The 24,545-nt window shown below is 42.6% G+C and overlaps 1 protein-coding gene across 7 annotated transcripts; it reads right to left on the bottom strand.

Moving 5' to 3' along the window:
• Positions 1-13,477: 13,477 nt before the first annotated feature.
• On the bottom strand, positions 13,478-24,340 carry LOC135227215 (MHC class I polypeptide-related sequence B-like). 7 transcript variants are annotated; one of them, XM_064283330.1, is made up of 7 exons: positions 23,503-24,340; positions 18,775-18,898; positions 18,631-18,693; positions 18,074-18,361; positions 17,168-17,360; positions 16,915-16,946; positions 13,478-13,936 (listed from the first exon to the last, which is right to left on the bottom strand). In XM_064283330.1, exons 1-7 carry the CDS (start codon positions 23,509-23,511, stop codon positions 13,656-13,658), a joined length of 990 nt encoding a protein of 329 aa, XP_064139400.1. In that variant the 5' UTR covers positions 23,512-24,340; the 3' UTR covers positions 13,478-13,655. The 7 variants fall into 7 exon arrangements, with proteins under 7 accessions (XP_064139400.1, XP_064139379.1, XP_064139373.1 ...); XM_064283309.1 differs by having other exon boundaries at positions 18,631-18,898; positions 23,503-23,569; positions 23,753-24,339; XM_064283334.1 differs by adding an exon at positions 16,262-16,392 and having other exon boundaries at positions 13,824-13,936; positions 18,631-18,898; positions 23,503-24,329.
• Positions 24,341-24,545: the final 205 nt, after the last annotated feature.

The raw sequence follows: 24,545 nt of genomic DNA, 5'->3' as shown, positions 1-24,545 counted from the left end.
TTTAAAAATGCCTGACCTTTGACTATTCCATCCTCCATGCATGTAGATACAGAAGGAGAGAGTGGAAGTCTTAATGATTCAAGGTGTTTGAGCACAACCTCTGAAGAATCACTGGCTGAGAACTAAGCTATGGAAACACAGGGGTCGCCTCTAGGAGGCTAGACTTAAAAGCAAAACCAAGAAAAAAACTGAGGAAAGACACAGTGACTACAATCTGTGGGGAAACATATCCCACAGTTCTACTGCAGACAAATTAGCAAATAAATAAGGTGATAGCAACAACACTTAGAAAGAGTCAGAAGGCAGAGTTGCTACAATATATTATGTAAAATGTATAATTTTCAATAAAACACATAAAAACAAAAAACAAGCAGACCAAGAAACTGTGAACCATTGCTGTTGTTGTTAGGTGCCTTCGAGTCGGTTCCAACTCATAGGGACCCTATGCACAATAGAACAAAACAGTGCCCAGTCCTGAGACATCCTTACAACAGTTGTTATGCTTGAGCTCATTGTTGCAGCCACTGTGTCAATCCACCTCGTTGAGGGTCTTCCTCTTTTCTGCTGACCCTGTACTCTGCCTAGCATGATGTCCTTCTCCAGGGACTGATCCCTCCTGATGACATGTCCAAAGTATGTAAGACACAGTCTCGCCATCCTTGCCTCTAAGGAGCATTCTGGCTGCACTTCTTCCAAGACAAATTTATTCATTCTTTTGGCAGTCCATGGTATATTCAATATTCTTCACCAACACCACAATTCAAAGACATCAATTCTTCTTAATAAAATTTTTTTTTTTTAATTCTTCTTAGCTCTTCCTTATTCATTGTCCAGCTTTCACATGCATATGATGCCATTGAAAATACCATGGCTTGGGTTGGGCGCACCTTAGTCTTCAAGGTGACGTCTTTGCTCTTCAACACTTTAAAAAGTTCCTTTGGAGCAGATTTACCCAATACAACGTGTCTTTTGATTCCTTGACTGATGCTTCTATGGCTGCTGATTGAGGATCCAAGTAAAATGAAATCCTTGACAACTTCAATCTTTTCTCCTTTTATCATGATGTTGTTCATTGATCCAGTTATGAGGATTTATGTTTTCTTTATGTTGAGGTGCAATCCATACTGAAGGCTGTAGTCTAAGATCTTCATTAGTGAGTGCTTCAAGTCTTCTTCACTTTCAGGAAACTGTGAACCGTATGCATGAAAAAAAGCAGTTCATTGAAACGTTCTCTGAAGGGGCCCATGTATTGATCTTGTCAGATGAAGACTTCAAAGCAGATATTAAAAATATGTTCAAAGAACTAAAAATAAACCATACAAGAAAAAATAAAGGGATAAAAGCAATGACTGAACAGAGTCTTGACAACAACAAGAAAATTATAAAGAAGATCTCAATGAAAATTCTGGATTTGCAAAGTAGAATTGTTGTTGTTGTTGGTTCCAACTCATAGCGATCCTATTCACAACAGAGCAAAACACTGCCCGGTCCGTGCCATCCTTGCAATCATTATTATGCTTGAACCCATTGTTGCAGCCACTGAGTCAATCCACCTTGTTGCAAGTCTTCTTCTTTTCTGCTGACCCTGTACTTTACCAAGCATAATGTCCTTCTCTAGGGAATGATCCCTCCTGACAACATGTCCAAAGCATGTAAGATGCAGTCTTGCCATCCTTGCTTCTTAAGGAACATTCTCATTGTACTTCTTCCAACAAAGATTTGTTTGCTTTTTTTGGCAGTCCATGGTATATTCAATATTCTTCACCAACACCACAATTCAAAGGCTTCAATTCTTCTTCGATCTTCCTTATTCTTTGTCCAGCTTTCACATGTATATGATGCAATTGAAAATTCCATGGTTTGGGTCAGGCACACCTTAGCCTTCAAGGTGACATCTTTGCTTTTCAGTACTTTAAAGAGGTCCATCTAAGATGCATCAATTGGCCTCAACCCACCTGGAGCAAAGGAGAATGAAGAACACCAAAGACACAAGAAATACATGAGCCCAAGAGATAGAAAAGTTCACATAAACCAGGGACTCCATTAGCCTGAGAATGGAAGAACTAGCTATCACCAATGACTGCCCTGACAGGAAACACGACAGAGAATCGCTGATGGAGCAGGAGAAAAGTGGGATGCAGACCTCCAATTCTAGTAAACAGACTAGACTTAATGGTCTGACTGAGACTGGAGGGACCCCAGAGGTCATGGCCTCCAGACTTTCTGTTAGCCCAAGACTAAAACCATCCCCAAAGACAACTGTTCAGACAAAGATTAGACTGGAGTATAAGACATAAAATGATACTAGTGAGGAGTGTGCTTCTTAGCTCAAGTAGACACAAGAGATTTTGTAGGCAGCTACTGTCTAGAGGCGAGAGGACAATGCAGACGGGGACAGGAGTTGGTTGAATGGGCATGGAAAATACAGGGTAGAGAGGAGTGTGCTGTCACATTGTAGGGAGAGTAACTAGGGTCATATAACAATGTGTGTATACGCTTTTATATGAGAAACTGACTTGAATTGTAACTTTCACCTAAAGCGCAATAAAAAAGGAATAAAAAAAGAATATTCAAAACACATGTAGGCCGGGTCAAGATGGCTGACTAGGTAGAAGCTACCTTGGATCCCTCTTGCAACAAAGACTCAGAAAAACAAGCGAATCGATCACATACATGACAATCTATGAACCCTGACCATCAAACACAGATCTAAAGAGTTGACATGAGTGACAGGTGAGCGAAAAGGTGCGCCCTGAACCAGTGACCGCTTCTGGAACCTGCGACCCGCTCCACAGCCTTGAGCCGTCACGGTTCCCTGGTGCCGAGTGGCGGGGCTGATTGTGGCTTGCTGAGGTGGGGCAGGCACGGGACACAGGCCTAACAGCTAACCCCCTGGGGTAACCTCCGCAGAGACTCAGCCAGCACAAAGAGGCTGCACACTAACGTGGCTAACGAGAGAAGGAGCAACCACGGGGAAGCAGGGACTGTTTTCGGAGCCTGGAGCCAGCGTCCCAGTCAGAAAACCTTGGTGCCGGGCTTTGGACTGGGCACAGGGGAGAAGAGCATGGCATCCTGAGAAGGCGCAAACACAGGACGCAGCCCTGGCCCCAGAAGTGACCTCGGGGGAAGCCCAGCCAGTGCATGCAGGCAGCGCAGCGACTCAGCTGACAGGAGGAGAAGTCACCGGGAGGCAGTGACTGGTTTTGGAGTCTGGAGCGCGGCGTCCCCAGCCGGGGAACCTAGGCACTGGGCTTTGGATTGGGAGCGAAGAACTGACCACGGCTTCTGAGACAGCACATGCACAGGATGCAGGCCTGATCCTTGGGGGCAATTTCGACCCAGCCAATGCACACAGGCTACACGTACCTTGGGAATCTCAGATAAAACAGTCATCCCAAGCAAGATAAGTAACGTTGTCTATATTCCTGGGTGCTACTCTCTCCTATCTATCTGATCCCTCCCCTCCCCTTCCCAGGCAGCTTCATTAACATTGGAATTTCCTGGGCCAGAGAGTGAAGTGCTCTGGGTTTTTCTTTCTTTTTTTTTTTTGTCGTTTCCTAACCCATTCTCCTGGCCTGAGAGAAGCAGCTACAAAAAACCCAGGGACCAAGAATCCTTCCCTGACTTCCTGAAATTGGACTAGAAATACAGAACCAGCTCCAGCTAAGCATATGAGATCCACAGTCTTGGGCTTTCATCCCTACAGGCAACAAGGTGGCTATTATAATGCAAAGGCAATTGTGATAGTGATCTGACTGTAATTGTTTTATGGGATTACTGGAAAGACAAGTTTATCAGGTCTGATATCTCTACCTATTAAACAGAGTCCTCACTGACCCACAATTGGGAACTGAGGGCTGAAGCTCCACCCAAACCACCTAACCTCCTGCCAAAGTGGCCTGAGGATAGTGACATCGACCAATCTGTAGAGGTACATGCATTGGGTGCCTAAGGTACAGCTGCAGAGCCCACCCACCAAAATGCTTTAGGAATAGAGACATACCTACCTCACTGGCACTTGGGGGAAGCCTGTCAGCATCCTGCCCCCCCTGGAATGTGACCCCCTGCTGCTCCTAAAATCTGGTGCACACAACTATCACCACCACTCCTCTAAGTCAATAGGTGACAGTCTACCCCACACACTTGGTGACCCAAAATCAGATTCTACTCAAGAATAGTGAATGGACTCCTAGGCTTATATTTCTGGGAACAGCCCAAACCAGCTGGTAATAGGACATAAGTGATTCAAGGGCTACAACAATCAAGACAGCGCAATCTAGTAGCCCATCTATGTACATTGAAAGAAAACAAAACATGACTCAGTGAGCAAATATAAAAAAAATCATTACAATACCTTATAGATGGCTCAGAGACAGCAGTCGATATCAAACCACATAAAGAAGCAGACCATGATTGCTTCTACAACTCCCCAAATTAAAGAATCAAAATCTTTCCCAAATGAAGATAGAATCCTGGAATTGCCAGATGCAGAATATAAAAAACTAATTTACGGAATGCTTCAAGACGTCAGGGATGACCTCATAAATGAAATCAGGCAATCTACAGAAAAAGCCAAGGAACACACTGATAAAGCAGTTGAAGAAATCAAAAAGATTATTCAAGAACATAGTGGAAAAATTAATAAGCTGCGAGAATCCATAGAGAGACAACATTCAGATAGCCAAAAGATTAACAGTAAAATTACAGAATTAGACAACTCAATAGGAAGTCAGAGGAGCTGAATCAAGCAATTGGAATGCAGAGTGTGGGAGCTGGAGGATAAGGCAATTGAAACCAATATAGTTGAAGAAAAATCAGCTAAAAGAATTAAAAAAAATGAAGAAACCCTAAGAATCATGTGGGACTCTATCAAGAAGAATAACTTGCATGTGATTGGAGTTCCAGAACAGGGAGGGATAACAGAAAATACAGAGAGAATAGTTGAATGTCTGTTGGCAGAAAACTTCCCTGACATCATGAAAGATGAAAGGATATCTATCCAAGATGCTCATCAAACCCCATATAAGATTGATCCAAAAAGAAAATCACCAAGACATATTATCTTCAAACTTGCCAAAACCAAAGATAAAGAGAAAATTTTAAAAGCAGCCAGGGATAAAAGAAAGGTTTCCTACAAAGGAGAAGCAATAAGAATAAGTTCAGACTACTCAGCAGAAACCATGCAGTCAAGAAGGCAATGGGATGACATACATAGAGCACTGAAGGAGAAAATCTGTCAGCCAAGGATCATATATCCAGCAAAACTCTCTCTGAAATATGAAGGCAAAATTAAAACATTTCCAGATAAACACAAGCTTAGAGAATTTGCAAAAACCAAACCAAAGCTACAAGAAATACTAAAGGATATTGTTTGGTCAGAAAATGAATAATATCACATAGCAACACAACACAAGGTCACAGAACAGAACATCCTAAAATATCAACTCAGATAAGGAAATCACAAAAACAAATTAAGATTAATTTTAAAAAGAAAACAATGCTCAAAACAGGGAATCATTGAAGTCATTATGTAAAAGATCACAATAATAAAAAAAAAAATCAAAAAGAGGGACTAAATACAGGAGGCATGGAACTGCCATATGGAGAGGAAAACAAGGCAATATAGGATGATACAAGTTATGTTTCTACTTAGAAAAATAGCGGTAAATATTAAGGTAACCACAAAGAGGTCTAAAAATTTCATAACTCAAAATAAAAACCAAGAAAAACACGACTCAGCAAACATAAATTCAACTACTATGAAAATGAGGAACACACAACTTACAAAGAAAAACATCTCAGCACAAAAAAGTAAGCAGAAAAATGAAATTATCAACAACATACACAAAAAGGCATCAAGATGACAGCACTAAACACATACTTATCCATAATTACACTGAATGTCAATAGACTAAATGCACCAATAAAGAGACAGAGAGTCTCAGACTGGATAAAGAAACATGATCCATCTATATGCTGCCTACAGGTGACATACCTTAGACTTTGAGACACAAACTAAAACTCAAAGGATGGAAAAAAATATATCGAGCAAACAACAATCAAAAAAGAGCAGGAGTAGCAATATTAATTTCTGACAAAATAGACTTTAAAGTTAAATCCACCACAAAGGATAAAGAAGGACACTACATAATGATTAAAGGGACTATTGACCAGGAAGATATAACCATATTAAATATTTATGCACCCAATGACAGGGCTGAAAGATACATAAAACAAACTTTAACAGAACTGAAAATGAGATAGATACTTCCACAATTATACTAGGAGGCTTCAACACACCACTTTCAGAGAAGGATAGGACTTCCAGTAAGAAGCTCAATAGAGACACGGAAGACCTAATTGCTACAATCAACCAACTTGACCTCATAGACTTATACAGAACACTTCACCCAACAGCTGCAAAGTATACGTTTTTTTTCTAGTGCACATGGAACATTCTCTAGAATAGATCACATATTAGGTCATAAAACAAACCTTTGCAGAATACAAAACATCGAAATATTACAAAACATGTTCTCAGACCACAAGGCCATAAAAGTAGAAATCAGTAAGAGAAAAATCAGGGAAAAGAAATCAAATACTTGGAAACTGAACAATACCCTGCTCAAAAAAGACTGGGTTATAGAAGACGTTAAGGAGGGAATAAAGAAATTCATAGAATGTAACGAGAATGAAAATACTTCCTATCAAAACCTCTGGGACACAGCAAAAGCAGTGCTCAGAGGTCAATTTTTATTCATAAATGCACATATATATAAAGAAGAAAGAGCCAAAATCAGAGAACTGTCCCTACAACTTGAACAAATAGAAAGTGAGCAACAAAAGAATCCATCAGGCACCAGAAGAAAACAAATAATAAAAATTAGAGCTGTACTAAATGAAATAGAAAACAAAAACAATTGAAAGAATTAACAAAGTCAAAAGCTGGTTCTTTGAAAAAATTAACAAAATTGATAAACCATTGGCCAGACTGACTAAAGAAATACAGGAAAGGAAACAAAGAACCCCAATAAGAAATGAGATGGGCCATATCACAACAGACCCAACTGAAATTAAAAGAATCATATCGGATTATTACGAAAAATTGTACTCTAAAAAATTTGCAAACCTAGAAGAAATGGATGAATTCCTAGAAGAACACTACCTACCTAAACTAACACAATCAGAAGTAGAACAACTAAATAGACCCATAACAAAAAAAAAAGAGATTGAAAAGGTAATCAAAAAACTCCCAACAAAAAAAAGCCCTGGCCCGGAGGGCTTCACTGCAGAGTTCTACCAAACATTCCGAGAAAAGTTAACACCACTACTACTAAAGGTATTTCAAAGCATAGAAAATGATGGACTACTACCTAACTCACTCTATGAAGCCATCATATCCCTGATTCCAAAACCAGGTAAAGACACCACAAAAAAAGAAAATTATACACCTATATCCCTCATGAACATAGATGCAAAAATCCTCAACAAAATTCTAGCCAATAGAATTCAACAACATATCAAAAAAATAATCCACCATGACCAAGTGGGATTTATACCAGGTATGCAAGGCTGGTTCAATATTAGAAAAACCGTTAATGTAATCCACCATATAAATAAAACAAAAGGCAAAAACCACCTGATCTTATCAACTGATGAGAGAAGGCATTTGACAAAGTCCAACACCCATTCATGATAAAAACTCTCAGCAGAATAGGAATTGAAGGAAAATTCCTCAACATAATAAAGGGCATCTTTTTTATGCAAAGCCAACAGCCAACATCAGTCCAAATTGAGAGAGCCTGAAAGCATTTTCCTTGAGAACGGGAACCAGACAAGGATGCCCTTTATCACCACTGTTATTCAACATTGTGCTAGAGGTCCTAGCCAGAGTAATTAGGTTAGACAAAGAAATAAAGGGCATCTGGATTGGCAAGGAAGAAGTAAAATTATTTCTATTTGCAGATGACATGATCTTATACACAGAAAACCCTAAGGAATCCTCCAGAAAACTACTGAAACTAATAGAAGAGTTTGGCAGAGTCTCAGGTTACAAGATAAACATACAAAAATCACTTGCATTCCTCTACATCAACAAAAAGAACATCGAAGAGGAAATCACCAAATCAATACCATTCACAGTAGCCCCCAAGAAGATAAAATACTTAGGAATAAATCTTACCAAAGATGTAAAAGACCTCTACAAAGAAAACTACAAAGTACTAGTGCAAGAAACTAAAAGGGACCTACGTAAGTGGAAAAACATACCTTGCTCATGGATAGGAAGACTTAACATAGTAAAAATGTCTATTCTACCAAAAGCCATCTATACATACAATGCACTTCTCATCCAAATTCCAATGACATTTTTTAAAGTGATGGAGAAACAAATCACCAACTTCATATGGAAGGAAAAGAAGCCCCGGATAAGTAAAGCATTACTGAAAAAGAAGAAGAAAGTGGGAGCCCTCACTCTAACTGATTTTAGAACATATACAGCCCCAGTAGTCAAAACAGCCTGGTAATGGTACAACAACAGGCACATAGACCAATGGAACAGAACTGAGAACCCAGATATAAATCGATCCAGATATGAGGAGCTGATATTTGACAAAGGCCCACTGTCAGTTAACTGGGGAAAGATAGTCTTTTTAACAAATGGTGCTGGCATAACTGGATATCCATTTGCAAAAAAATGAAAGAGGACCCATACCTCACACAATGCACAAAAACTAATTCCAAGTGGATCAAAGACCTAAACAGAAAGGCTAAAACGATAAAGATCATGGAAGGAAAAAATAGGGACAACGTTAGGAGCCCTAATACAAGTCATAAAGAGAATACAAAACATTACTAAAAATGACGAAGAGAAACCAGATAACTGGGAGCTCCTAAAAATCAAACACCTATGCTCATCTAAAAACTTCACCAAAAGAGTAAAAAGACCACCTACAGATTGGGAAAAAATTTTCAGCTATGACATCTCTGACCAGCGCCTGATCTCTAAAATCTATGTGATTCTGTTAAAACTCAATCACAGAAAGACAAACAGCCCAATCAAAAAGTGGGCAAAGGATATGAGCACGCACTTCGCTAAAGAAGATATTCAGGCAGCTAACAGATACATGAGAAAATGCTCCCGATCATTAGCCATTAGAGAAATGCAAATTAAAACTACGATGAGATTCCATCTCACTCCAACAAGGCTGGCATTAATCCAAAAAACACAAAATAATAAATGTTGGAGAGGCTGCGGAGAGATTGGAACTCTTATACACTGCTGGTGGGAATGTAAAATGGTACAACCACTTTGGAAATCCATCTGGCGTTTTCTTAAAAAGTTAGAACTACCATACAACCCAGAAATCCCACTCCTCGGAATATACCCTATAGAAATAAGAGCCCTTACACGAACAGATATATGCACACCCGTGTTTATTGCAGCTCTGTTTACAATAGCAAAAAGCTGGAAGCAACCAAGTGTCCATAACGGATGAATGGTTAAATAAATTATGGCATATTCACACAATGGAATACTACGCATCAATAAAGAACAGTGACGAATCTGTGAAACATTTCATAACATGGAGGAAACTGGAAGGCATTATGCTGAGTGAAATTAGATGCAAAGGACAAATATTGTATAAGACCACTATTATAAGATCTTGAGAAATAGTATAAACTGAGAACACATACTTTTGTGGTTACGAGAGGGGGAATGGAGGGGGGAGGGAGGGTGGGAGAGGGTTATTTACTGATTAGTTTTTTTTTTTTTTTTTTTTAAGAACTACTTTAGGTGAAGGGAAGGACAATACTCAATACAGGGAAGGTCAGTTCAACTGGACTGGACCAAAAGCAAAGAAGTTTCCAGGATAAACTGAATGCTTCGAAGGTCAGTTGAGCAAGGGTGGGGGTTTGGGGACTATGGCTTAAGGGGACATCTAAGTCAATTGGCATAATAAATTCTATCATGAAAACATTCTGCATCCCACTTTGAACTGTGGCATCTGGCGTCTTAAATGCTAAGAAGCAGCCATCTAAGATGCATTAATTGGTCTCAACCCACCTGGATCAAAGGAGAATGAAGAACACCAAAGTCAGATGATAATTACGAGCCCGAGACAGAAAGGGCCACATGAACTAGAGACTAACATCATCCTGAGACCAGAAGAACTAGATGGTGCCCGGCCACAATCGATGACTGCCCTGACAGGGAGCACCACAGAGAACCCCTGAGGGAGCAGGAGAACAGTGGGATGCAGACCCCAAATTCTCATAAAAAGACCAGACTTAATGGTCTGACTGAGACTAGAAGAATCCCGGTGGTCATGGTCCCCAAACCTTCTGTTGGCCCAGGACAGGAACCATTCCCGAAGAATACTCATCAGACATGGAAGGGACTGGACAGTGGGTAGGAGAGAGATGCTGATGAAGAGTGAGCTACTTGTATCAGGTAGACACTTGAAACTGTGTTGGCATCTCCTGTCTAGAGGGGAGATGGGAGGGTAGAGAGGGTTAGAAACTGGCAAAACGGTCACGAAAGGAGAGACTGGAAGGAGGTAGTGGGCTGACTTATTAGGGGGAGAGTAAATGGGAGTATGCAGTAAGGTGTATACAAGTTTATATGTGACAGACTGACTTGATTTTTAATCTTTCACTTAAAGCACAATAAAAATTATTAAAAAACACGTACTCAAGGACTTAAATTTAATGAAATTAATAATTTTTCGGCTTCATCAAAGATATTTTTAAGTGATACTGGCTTTTTTTTTCTGGTAGTGAATGGTGGTGGCAAAGACTACCTCGACTACTAGTACAGTTTGGTACCACTGTCTTGATTCCTGCTAAGGTATGTGGCTAGGTCCCTGAGTGATGCAAATGGTTTGCCCTTGGCTGGTAACAGAAAGATTGGCCATTCAAACCTACCCAGTGGCTCTGTGGGAGAAAAAGCCTGGTGATCTGCTCCCATAAAGATTAAAGCCATGAAAACGCAATGGAGCAGTTCTATTCTGTGACACATGGGGTCGCCATATATTGGAACGAACTCCCCGCACAAAATGATGAAGACAACAAAGGTGGCAAGTGTTTCACGTACCTGGCATGTGCACCATCAATTGAAAAGTTGGAGGAATTCAAGAACAAAAAAGATATCAGACATAAAGAAAAGAAATGTACAGTGAAACTGGCAAATAATATCTACGTTTTACTGTCAAATCTCCTGGACCTTCTGAAAGGAATTCAAGAATTCCTGGGGTCCACAGGCCACACTTTGAGAATTGCTTCTCTAAGTTAAGCAAGAAAAGTTTTTCTTGTATCTTTATTTTGTAGGCAAGAAATTCACCCACCATACAGAAAGATTAAGTGGCTTTCCCAGTGGGACACATCACCTAGGATCTTCAGATTCAGCATGCATTCTCTCTCTCTTTTTCTCCAACTTATCAAAATCTAAAAATGTGCAAAAAAGTGGGAAGAAAAGTACAATGAGATTCAACAGTTATTAAAATTTTGTCATATTTGCCTTAACTCTTTTTAATGATATAAATAGATGTTAGTATATATGTGTGTGTATCTAGATAGACTGACTGACAGGTCATTTCTATATGTATATCTAGAGAGAGAGAATGAAGACAGATTAAGGTTTTCCACCAAAACATTCTAAAGTAATTTTCAGGCCTCACAACAACTGACCTATAAAACATTTGCGCAACTCCTTAAGAATAAGGATCTATGTCCTTGCAATATCATTACACCTAAGAAAATCAACAATGTTTCCAGAATACTATGGAAAGCCCTTTCCATATTCAAATATCCCGATTTTTCCCAGAAGGTCTTTACAGGTATTTTTTTCCAACGTGGTTTCATAAAAGATTCTCATATTGCATTTTATTGTGCCTCTTTAGTCACCTTTAGTCTAGAACAACCATACCCACCCACTTTTTGTAGAGGGGATCAAGATGATACACTAGAAAAAATCAATTAAACACAAAAGACAGTGTTGGAGGAATTCAGGAACAAAAAAGATATCAGACATAAAGAAAAGAAATGTTGTTGTCGTAGGTGCTGTCGAGTCAACTCCAACTCAAAGTGACCCTATGTACAACAGAATGAAACACTGCCCAGTCCTGCGCCATCCTCACAATCCTTGTTATGCACGAGTCCATCATTGTAGCCACTGTGTCAATCCATCTGGTTGAGGGTCTTCCTCTTTTTTGCTGACCCTACTTTACCAGGCATTATGTCCTTCTGCAGGGACTGGGCCCTCCTGATAACATGTCTAAAGTACATGAGACAAAGTCTTGCCATCTTTGTTGCTAAGAAGGATTCTGGCTGTACTTCTTCCAGGACAGATTTGTCCCTTCTGTGGCAGTCCATAGTATATTCAGTATTCTTCACCAACGCCATAATTCACATGCATCAATTCTTGTTTGGTCTTCCTTCTTTATTGTCCAGCTTTCTCAGATTGTGAGACAATAGAAAATAAAAGTAAAAGCTGGAAGCTGTGTTAGGTGGTGAAGGGGAAAACAGGGCTTGAAAGGCTGAACTTGGCTGCCCTCAGGATTTATGTTAGTTCACTGCTGTTTTTGTCAGTTTGCTGCTGTTTGCAAGGCCCTGTTATGTGATCTTGCTGAGGTAGTCTTGTGGAATTCCCAGGCTTGTAACCACTATTTCCCTTGACAACTATAAAACCTCTGACCTCCCACTCTGGAACGTGGAGTTCTGTTTTGCTTCTGCTGCCACTGGGCACTGACTAATAAAACTCCCTAATAAACTCCTTCACAGAGACAGTGGGGTTGCCTGCCTCATTCTTCAGTCTCTCGGTGCCCTCCAATTTTGGAGGCAAATTTCAAGTTACTGGCCCATTCTTTGAAAGGCAGAAACCTTCCAGAGATGGAAAAGTCAAATATTTTCCACTAAAACAATTGCTGTAGCCTAATAAATATTCTCTGAAAACCAGAACTTGCGAGATATGGACAGAATCAGAAAACGGCTGATGTTGCAACCCGAATACGAGGAAGTGCAGATGCAAAAGCCAGAAATAGTTCGAGAAGTACAAGAGACAAGAGTCAGAGACTCAGGCTCAGCCTTTCACTTCCTTTTGAATTCTTACTGTGTGGGGGCATACTGACATCACTACTGTTCTCCGACTGTGTCTATTCTTTACATTTTTTCCACAAACTCAGAAAATTTGCTTCAATAAATTTATCAAAACCAAATAGTTGACATTAGTTGTTTTTATTAAAAAGTCAATTTTACCCTTATCTTTATTTGAACAGTATATGCATGCACACACCCAAAAAAACCTGTTGCTGTTGAATTGAATCCGACTTATGTCGACACAACAGGACAGGGTAAAACTGCCCCATAGGGTTTCCAAGGAGCAGCTGGTGGATTCAAACTTCCGACCTTTTGGTTAGCAGCCATGCTCTTAACCACTAAGCCTCCAGAGCTCCATATGCAAATATCTGTACATAATTGGAATAAACATGCAAATTATTAAAAAATGGGTTCTTTTTTTTTTTTCCTGTCCTATAAAATTGAAAAGAAATACTTTCTGGGTTTTTATGAGGTAGGATTCCTATAGAGAAGGAACCATAATGGAAACGGGAAATATATACAAAGTTAATTTATGCTAACAATGACAGAAATAATGTTAACTAACATGGAGCAGCTACAAGCAACTCACTCTTTTTATCTTCCCAACTACACAAGGATGTAAGTGCTTCACTTTTCCGTTTTACAGACGAAGAACCTGAGATTCCTAGTGGGAAAACGCTAGGAGTAGAACCCAAAGTACCAAGCTGAAGACTCCATGCTCCCCTCCTTGAACCAATACAGTCAGGGGCTGACAGCACAGACTGAGAGCCCAGGTACACAGTGCCATTGTGGTGTGTCCTTGCCTTCTGGTGTAGGTGTAGGTCTTGTAGCTGTTCGTGTTCTGTAGACAAAGGGTAGATGAAAGTCATCAAGAGAAATCAGTGAGGACCTACTTACGCAGGATAGTCTCTGAGACTAAGGCCCTGAATTGTGCCTCAAACCTTGAATGGCAACTAGCCCTAGAAGTCACCTTTAAACTAAGTAACATTTAGCCCAAAGAGTGAAGATTGTCACCCCTGAGTATTGTGTTTTTTAAAAAGTTATCTGTATAAGACCAGAGGGTCAACAGCTGTTTTAAAGCATAGATGAGAAGTTTGAGAGGCAGGGAGATTAAGTAAATGGAAGTGAAATAAGTGGAACAGAAATAACAAGAATATTGACGCAATGTGAAGACTGTAACCAATGTCATTGATCATTATGCCTAGAATCTGTGAGGTGGGGGTGGTGTATCATTTCACCAAAAATTAATTTAAAATAAAAGGGATGCCATGAGTGTTCAACTGTTGCAAAAAGTTGGTTTCTAATCCCTCAGAGATTCTCCCTCCTCAATCTTCCTAAAATAGATTCTGCCTTGTTCTCAGGGAAGAAAAGACTCCCATTTTTTTTTCCCTCTCACCCCACTTTTCCCAGCCCTTGCTAGTCTCCTTCCATCAGTCCCACCAACACTATCCTTTATCCTTGCTTGTCACCTAGGGAGTGAAACAGTTAACAGGAAAAAAGGATGAGTCCAGGACTGGTCCTTCTGTCAAGCCCCAACCCATCCTGCAACAGAGTGAGGGGCCTCCCCAAAAGGAGGATCAAAGCCTTATTCTTTGAAGCCTGGTCGAGGATCACAAACGCAGTTCCATCTCTCCGTTAATTCTCCATCTTCCTCACCTGAAAAGCTCGTACACAAGAGTGCTCAGCCCTGCCCCACCTTCCTGCTCAAGTACAGGCACTGACCTCCACCTGCAGCTCACCACCTCTCCACCTCCCTGCCCCTGTCACCTCCTGAGCCAGCAGCTCCTAGCTGGAAAGTTCAGGGTGACCAGCGGCCCATCTAGGAAAACTTGGCTGCCACAGGATCTGTATCTGCCCTGACTCAGGGCACCCCTTCTTGGCAGAGACCCCACCTTCCCCTGACCCTCTACACCTGCCAGGCTCTGAAACCGCAATCAGGCCTTCCTTGCTGTTGACCATTTCACCAGGCCACTGAAAAAAATGCTGCACCCCAAGCCAGCTGCTTAGCTGAGGCAACCAGGCCTTCACACCCCCGTTCCTCAGTGGAATCTGACCAGGCCACTGCCCACAGGGGACCTTCTTCTCAATGAGGAAGAGGGACCTTGTTGAGACCCATCAGCCTAAGCTGGTTTCTGCCCACCCTCTGCACCCTGGGGTCCCACTGACACAAGCTACCACCTCCTACACGGAAACCTCCTAGACAGGGATCTCCATGTGTGAATTCCTGCTTCATTTCAAATGTGTTAAAAATCACTACTGGAAAAAATTCTATTAAGATTATTTGGTGAATTCATAAAAACTATTATTGGACATCAAAATTTAAAGCAGGAATTTTAAGAAATTACCATATGTCTGTCACACACTTTTCCTGACAAATGCCTCATTGATATGGAGGCAACCCTCTCTGTCCCCCAGGGAACAGAGCTGCAGGTGGAAGCAGGGACAACAACAGTCCTGCACAACCCCCACCTGGTGCAATGTGAATGGATCACTTTGCAGAGGGGGAGGGGACTCACTGTTCTAGGTTGTCCAGCATTGAGGGCAAACTGTGATGAAATTAGATTTAAGGGGGAGAAATTAGTGCTGCTGCCCCTCTCCCTCTGGTCACACAGAAGAGGTGGACACAGCAGAAAGCCTGCATCTCCTGGACTCCTCACCCTCTCACAGCTTCATGAATCACATTGGCTCTTGGTTGAAGTACAAAACTTTTCTGTTTTCTCTTTTCCTCTCTCCTTAAGCAATCTGATTATTGGGGAAAACACTTTGGTCATCCCTTACCCCACATTTACAGGACAGTGATTAACATGAGAGAGAGGAACTGGCTTAGTTTGAACTAGGGGAGGCCAGAGAGCACAGACCAAATGCCCCAGTAAACAGTCCCTGTGGACTTTCCCCTGGAAGGATGGACAGGAAACCCTCAGAGGCAGGACAAAACCAGGGACCACCAGTACCCTGAGGAATGGCTGGTCCTTCTTCACAAATAGTAGGGGACACCTACTCGTGTCCTCCTCCATCATCCACATGGAAGAGCCAGAGACATGAACACATGTGATGGGGACTTGAAAAGAGCACAGGCCAGGAGTTGGCCAGAGGAAACCAAATGGAGGACTCACTCAGGTCTACAGGAGGGATCTGAGGAGCTGCCAAATGCACAGAAGATGCTCACCTCTGCTCAAGGCCCACATGTCTGCTCTAAATAGGGGCTCCCCAGGGGGCTTTAGGCAGGAGGCTCAGGGGCCAACCAGTGGACCTGGATCGTGAGTTTTTTTCTTGGTTTCCTCATGAGGACTGGAGACACTTGGAGGAAAGGAGGCAGACAGGGACTAGAGTTATCACATCTCATCCATATTCCTGTGAGAGATAACCACCCCCCATCTCAGCAGATCATAAACTCTTGCACTATTTGTTCCCCCTAAATCCACAATCATCCATGGCCTTGTCAATCAGTCCATGATTCCCCACACAACCCATGTGGGCCAGCCCTGGCAGCCTGAGAGACAGAGAGAGGAAGAGGACAGCACAGAGGGGAGCCGGGGCCCCTCACTTGGTATCCCTCACCCAGGTAGCAAGAAGCCCAGGCTGGCCACTTGAGAACCGTCACCTGGTCTTGGCCATGGGTAGGACTAAGGGGTGTTGATGGGCATGCGGCTCCCAATTCCCCTCACAAATACTCCAAATTTCAGCTCTTGTTACTCTCTGATGAAAGGGAAAAGGTGTGTCTTCTCCACCACTATTCCTGCATAGGGAGATGTGAGGGAACCCCACTTCCTGGCAGAGTCCTTCCTACCCCCACTCACGCTGGCTGTACAGTTTTCTCACCTGGGCTTTCCTCATCTGGTGTTTCCTTCTTCCTGCACCAGAGAAGGACAAGAGCAGTAATAATAAGAATAATAACAATAGCAGCAACGAGTACATCTAGAACGATTGGCCATGCACTCTCTTGTACCGAGGTCTCACCTAAAAAAACCCTTTTAATTCATTGGGTCCTCCAGACCTGCAAGCCTTCTATCCTTCCCCCAACCTGGTCCCTAGTTATCAAGTCACAGCCTCCTCCAGGATCGCCGGTGCTCACCATGGCTCACAGGGTGTGTCATGTTCTTCCCGCTGTCTTCCACATGGCAGCTGTACCTCTGCTCCTCCCCTTGAGGAAAACTTGTGGACACCCAGATCACGTAGGTCCCATTTCCACTGGACAGGACACTCCCAGACTCCTGGGAGCCCTTGCTCAGGGGTTCCCCATCCTGAAGCCGGGTCAGTGTGATTTTCTGGGAATAGAAGCCAGCAGCCCAGTGAGTCAGGGTGACTTTGCCCTTCATGGCCTGACTGAGGGTCACGTTCACTGCTGGGGGCACTGGGAGGGGAGAGGGCAGAACCAGTGAGGCACGTGGCCATGCCCTGTCTCCAAGTCCAAGGGAGACAGAACAGCACTGGTCCTCTCCATGTTTCTTGCTCTGGCCTGAAGCTGCATTCACCCACAAGCACTCAGGATTCATGCTGCTCACAAGTCTGTCTGGGATCACAGGACCCCAATTCTTTAGTGTGGGAGGAGGGTTGCGCCTCGGGTTGGAGCCTCACTCTCTGGGTCCACATGTTGATGCTGGGGAGGGTAGGTGGCTCGGGGGCTTCTGGGTCATGGAGGGCTAGGAGGGAACTCTCCAGGCTGGGATGGATGGGGCAGACCCATGGCTCTGTGGCCCCCATGGACAAAAAGCATCCTCCCCTGCCTAACATACACCTTACCAGATTCAGTATTCTGTCTGAGGGCCCCCTGCTTTCCTGAACATTGACACTGGACAGGTCATTTCTCCACCCACCTGTGTGTCTTTACCCAGTGGCTTTAACAGGATGGGCAACTCAGAATACAATGTACCAACAGGACATATAGGGATCCCATAGGACAGTGATAGTTTCCCTCAGATAAGGCAGTGATGGGGTTCCAGAAGACAGGGGAAATGAAAATCTTCCCGAGCATCAGTACCTGTTCTCCCCATGAAGTCTCTCCCCAAGTCCAGGTAGCTCCGCAGCCTTTTACAAATATCTCCCTCCACATGGTGACCGTAATATTTGTGTTTATCCCTATCTACATCCCAGGTCTTCCTCATTTCCAATGCCAACGTCTGCACCGAGGACAGGGGCACTGTCCATCTCTTGGTCTCCGGGTGACAGCAGAGGAAATGCTCCTTGCCATAGCAGTAATTCCAGAAGCCCCCGGGGCCATCATCTTCCTGGATCTCACAGCCCAGGGTCTCCTGGAGGGAATCCAAGCCTGCCCCACCCAGACAATGACTTCTCCATTCCTGGGTCCCTCCACTTCCCCCTCCCAAGGTGAGAAACTCCAGCCCATAGTGTCCCTGCCTTCCTCCTCCCCCACCTGTTACATGAGAGACAGCTCACATCCTGGCTGAATTCCACAGACCCCCATCCCTGTCACCCACATCCCAACTAAATCCAATGGAAAGAGACATGCTCCCACCTCTCTACCCCAAACCCTTCAGGAAACATCCTCACACTCCTCTGTCTCATCCCCACTCTCACCTCTTTTCTGATCCTGCAGCTTCATGATGTCGAACAGGGTCATTCTGAGCTCCATACGTATGTCTGTAAAGCCCATGGTCTCTAAGTCCCAGGTCTCAGCTCCCAGCTGGGCTTCTGCCCATGGTCCCTGGGGCTCTGCCCTACCTTTTTCACTGTCATACTGCAGGAATAACTTTCCATCAAAATATTCCTCTGCAACGAATCGTGTTTGCACAGACCCATCCTGGGAGACCACCATAATGTCATAACGAAGACTGCGAAGACAGACCTTAGGGAGGAGGAAGCCAAAGATGAATCTTCTCCTTGAAATAACTACACATCAAACATGTAATAGAAGGTTCTGTGGTTCCGATTCCCTGAAGATGGGAGTGGTACAGGTGTGTGCCTGTGCAAGTGTGGAGGGAACAGGTAACATTCACAAAAGGTTAGGATTAGAAAACCATCAGAGGAGAAGGGCCAGTGCTGGGAGAAGTATCATTATGGAGAAAGGCCAGAACAAGTCCAGTGGAAAAATCAAGAAGTTAGGTCAGTTATGTGAGCCAAAGAGATCCTTCTGTGGTCAGGGAAGCAAAGGGGGAGGTTAAAGGCCAAGGAGCTAAGCACTTAGGCCAAGAACAGAGTGGGGTCTCAGGGAGCTGGGGAGGTATGCGAGTGAGAGGAACAGGGAGATGGTGGTAAGGGCCCAGGACTGGTGAGGGGCATGGGGCAGAGATGACCTTGGGCTACAGTGAAATCAAGAGAGGAGAGGAGGGCCTATTTATGGAGAGTGGTGATCACAAGGTCCCCAGCAGAGAGGGCTTGTGAGAGATGAGAACCTGGTGAGGGCCTAGACAGGTTGCAGGGTCCTAGAGTGAGGGTACGGGTGCAGAGAGACCAGTGAGGAAGGGGGTTCAACACCTTAAGGGTTAAGAGAGGAAGCCATAAAGTATTAGGTTTGGGATGAAGGCTTGGGGAAGAGGTACACTGGACCAAAGCCTGTGGTGGGAAGGGCCAGGAACAGACATATGCATTGGAGAGGGGAATAGGGTGTGGAATATTGAGAACTGCAGAGAGGTCTATGGACCAGGCACTGCACTCTGCGCTTAAGGCCCAGTGATTGTTAGCTCTGGGCTTGCCATGGTGAGGGCTCAAGTGAATGGGGATGAAAGGAAGACTAGCTGGGCAAAAGGCACCACTAGGAAGTCAGGGTGAATCCTGGAGGTCAGCAGTGAGTGCCCCATGCTCCTGGTCCCTTGCTACACCCCCTACCCCACACCCCACCCACCCAGGAAGTGGCAGAGACTGCAACATCCTCCTGGTAGCCCACCATACACCCACCCATTGCCCTGCCCAAGTGGCGAGCAGCAGCGAGGGCGCTACACTCCTGGTAGAACACTACAGCCCACTCCCATTGCCCTGCACACCTGGTGCATGGCACAGAGTGCCCTGTGCTCCCGATTGCCCACCACACCCCACCTGCCAAACCCTGCCACCACCTACACCAATCCTGTGAGTGGCAGAGAGCGCCCAATGCTCCCAGTCACCATCACACCCCCCCACCTCGCCCTCATGGTGAGTGACAGAGAGCACTCCCATTTTCTAAGCCACCCATCACACCTACCGAACCCACCTAGCGAATGCCATCACACAATCCCATGCCACTGGACTGATGACAGGCAGCATCCTTCATCTGCCCAGTCCACCATCAGCCACCCAACACACCTGGTGAAAAGCAATATTCACTTGCCCTGCCTACCACTGCCCTGCCCACCGCTACCCTTCCTTCCTGGAGATAAATGGTGAGTGCTCCCACCAGACGAGCCTTGATATATCAAATCACATTTAAAAAACAGGATAAGATGTCTCAAGTTAGTGAGCAAAATAAAGGGGCAGGAAACCTTTCTGAGGAAGAAATGGTAATGGGGCTACCTGATAAGCAATTCAAAAAGATTTATACACAGGATCCTCAAAGAGATCAAGGAAAGCACAGACGAAACCCTAGATGAATTCAGGAAAACAATATAAGAATAAAATGACAAAATAAATAGATAATTAGAAACTATTTTTATTTATTTATATGAAAATAACAACCAGACATCTGGAAGTTTAACAATAAAATGTCAGAAAGAGATAACTCAATGGAAGGACATAGAAGTAGAATTGAATCAATGCAAGAAAGAATCAGTGAAAAGAGGACAAATCCCTCCATACGAATCTGTTTGAGGAAGAATCGGAACAAAAAGATTGAAGAATAATGAAGAAAGCCTAACAGTTATGTGGGACACTATCCAGAGGGAGAATTTACACGTAATTGAAATTCCAGAAGAGGAGGAGAAGAAAAAGCACAGAGAGAATTTTTGAAGATTTATGGACGGAAAAGTTCCCTAATATCATGAAAGACAAGGAAGGTTTCATCTAAGAAGCTCAATGAACCCCAAATGGGATAGATTCTAAAAGAAAGTCACCAAGACATATCATAATCAAACTTCCCAAAACCAAAGACAAAAAAAGAACTCTGAAAGCACCTCATGAAAAATGAAATATCACCTATAAAGGGGCACCAAAACGACCAAGCACTGATTTCTCAGCAGAAACCATGCAGATAAGAAGACAGTGAAATGACATATATAAAACCCTGAAAGAAAAGAATTGCCAACCAGGAATCATATATCCAGCAAATATATTGTCTATCACATATGATGGTGAAACTCAGACATTCCCACATAAACAGAAATTATGGGAATTTGTAAAAACCAGACATACCTTACAAGCAATATAAAAGGGAGTCCTTCAGACAGAAAACCAATAACATCAGAAAACAACCTAAGATCAACACACTTGACAGTATCACCCAGGTAAAGAATTGTTAAAAGTAAAATAAATCTGGAAAACAGGAAACCAGAGATGTCAATCTGTAAATAATGACAACTTGAAAACAAAAAGGGGAAATAAATGGTGTAGTTATAGAAATTCCATATGGAGTGGAAGTCAAGGTGATAGGAAGATATAACAGACTGGAAAAGGATACTGGTGAGGAGTGAGCTTCTTGGTTCAAATAGACACATGAGACTCTGTGGGTAGCTCCTGTGTGGAGGGGAGATGAGAAGGCAGAGGGGGACAGAAGTGGCTGCCTTGACATGGGAATACAGGGTGGAGAGAAGGAGTGTGCTATCTAATTATGGGGAGAGCAACTAGAAGTACATAACAAGGTGTGTATAAGATTTTGTATGCAAGATGACTTGATTTATAAACTTTCACTTAAAGCACAACAAAAATAAAAATAAAAATAAAAAAGATACAATAGACTGTTCAAAATTTAGGAAGATAACGGTAAATTTCAGAGTAACCACAAAGAAAATTAATAAATCAACTCACCAAAAAAAAAAAAGAAGAAAGTCAAAGAAATCAACAACAATGAAGGATATGAAAAGAAAATCCACAAATAAAAAGAACTGAGCACAGGAAATTAAGCAAAGAAAATGTTAACACCACAAAAGTAAATAAATAAATAAAATAACAAAATGGCAGCAGTAAAATCCATACCTATTGATAATTACACTGCATGTAAACAGTTTAAATGCAACAGTCAAAAGATAGAGCATGGCACAATGTATTTAAAAAAATTTCCTATCAATATGTGCCTTAGACACAAAGACATAAAAAGTTTAAAAATCGAAGGATGGAAAAAATATATCTAGCAAATAGTATCCAAAACAGAGCAATATTAATCTCTGATAAAATAGGCTTTAAGTCAAACACCAGTATAAGAGACAAAGAAGGGCACTGTATACTGATCAAAAGATCAATTAACCAAGAGGACATAACCATGACCAATACTTACGTACCCAATGATAGAACACCAAAATACATAAAACAAACTCTAAGAGAACTGGTAAGAGAAATAGACAGTTCTACAATAATAGCAGGAGATTTTAACACCCCACAGAATTCTAGAGGATATCAAAAAAATAATACATCATGATCAGGTGGAATTCATACCAGGGATACAAAGGTGGTTCAACATTAGAAAATCAATCAACATAATTTCCACATAAATAAGTCAAAGGACAAGAATTACCCACCTGATCATCTCAATTAATGCAGAAAAGGCATTTGATAAAATCTAGCACCTTTTCCTGATAAAAATTCTCAACGAAATAGCAATTGAAGGAAAATTCCTCATCATAATTAAGGGCATATAGACAAAACCAACTGCCAACATTATTCTCAACACAGAGAGATTGAAAGCATTTCCCTTCAGAACAAGAATGAGACAGGATGCCCATTACCACCATTCTTACTCAATATTGTACTGAAAGTTCTAGCCAGAGCAATAAGGCAAGAAAAGGTAATAAAGGGCATCCAAATTGGTAAGGAAGAAGCAAAACTGTCCCTGTTTGCAGATGATATGATCCTATACATAGAAAATCTCAGAGATTGCACAAGAAAGTTATTGGGACTAACAAAAGCATTCAGCAAAGTGGCAGGGTACAAGAGCAACATATAAAAATCAGTTGGATTCCTCTACACTAACGAGAAGGATTCTGAAAAAGAAATCAAGAAAATAAGACCATATACAATAGCCCTAAGACGATAAATTACCTAGGAATAAATCCAACCAGGGGCCTAAAAGACTTCTACAAGGAAACTGACAAAAAAAAAAAAAATTACTGCAAGAAACCAAAAAGACCCACCAAAACCCAAAACCAAACCCAGTGTCATCGAGTCAATTCTGACGCAAAGCAACCCTATAGGACAGAGTAGAACTGCCCCATAGAGTTTCCAAGGAGCGCCTGGCAGATTCAAACTGCCAACCCTTTGGTTAGCAGCCATAGCACTTAACCACTACACCACCAGAGTTTCCAAAAGACCCACAGAAAGGGAAAAACATACCATGCTCATGGATTAGAAGACTTAACATTGTGAAAATGTCAATACCACCCGTCTTAGGCTGGGTTCCCTAGAGAAGTAAAACGTATAAATATACATGTAGAGATTTATATCAAGGAAACACCTCATGCAATTTTAGAGGCCGGATAAGTTCCAAGTCCGTGGTTCAGGATAGATGCCTCTTCCAATTCACGCAGCCACAGAAGCTGGTGAACCCAAGATCGGCAGGTTGGAGAGCAGGGGTCTCACTCACAGGCTGTGAAGGTTGACGAATTCCAATATCGGCAGGCAAGACTGCAAGGTTTCCCCTATTCACGAGGCTGCAGAGGCTAGCGAACTCATGATCGGCAAGTTGGGGAGCAGGGCTCTTGCTTGTAGGCTGTGAAGGTTGATGAATCCCAAGATCAATAGGTAAGCTGGTAGCTTAATTCTCAAAAACCAGAGGTCAGACAAGAGGCAGCTGCTGGATCTAGAACAGGCCAAAAGCCTTGGCAAGGCAAGCAGGAAGGAAGTAGGCTGCAGAGGGTGGAGAGATGAAGGCTGAAGGGACAGTGAGCTGCCACAGGCCCCGCCCCCTCCAGTACCACTCAGCAGAATCCATCATGGGGTGATCACATATCAGATTTCAACAGGGAAGTGATCACATTATTCAACTGTCAAAACACTGAGAATCACGGCCCAGCCAAGTTGACGTGCAATCTCAACCATCATACCACCCAAAACAATCTATAGATAGAATACAATCCTGATCCGAATCCCAATAACATTCTTTAATGAAATGGAAAAACTAATCTCCAACTTTATATGGAAAGGAAAGAGACCTGAAATAGCTAAATCATTACTGAAGAAGAAGAACAAAGTAGAAGACCTCACACTTCCTGGTCACAGACCTTACTAAAAATCTACAGAAGTCAAAACAGCCTGGCACTGGTACAAAAGACATACAGATCAGTGGAACAGAATTAGAACCCAGAATTAAATCCATATGGACAGCTGACTTTTGACAAAGGGTTGAATTCCATTCAATACGGAAGAGATGGTCTCTA

This window comes from Loxodonta africana, chromosome 1, assembly GCF_030014295.1.
Source record: "Loxodonta africana isolate mLoxAfr1 chromosome 1, mLoxAfr1.hap2, whole genome shotgun sequence".
NCBI classification, from domain to species: domain Eukaryota; kingdom Metazoa; phylum Chordata; class Mammalia; order Proboscidea; family Elephantidae; genus Loxodonta; species Loxodonta africana.
This window is presented reverse-complemented; position numbering and strand designations above follow the sequence as displayed.

Excerpts from the sequence above, each read along its gene's own strand:
- LOC135227215 (XM_064283309.1), bottom strand. Across the intron at positions 18,362-18,630 it reads GCTGCAGGATCAGAAAAGAG|GCTTGGATTCCCTCCAGGAG; the intron begins GTGAGAGTGGGG and ends TGGGTGGGGCAG. Across the intron at positions 13,937-16,914 it reads ACCAGATGAGGAAAGCCCAG|AACACGAACAGCTACAAGAC; the intron begins GTGAGAAAACTG and ends CTTTGTCTACAG.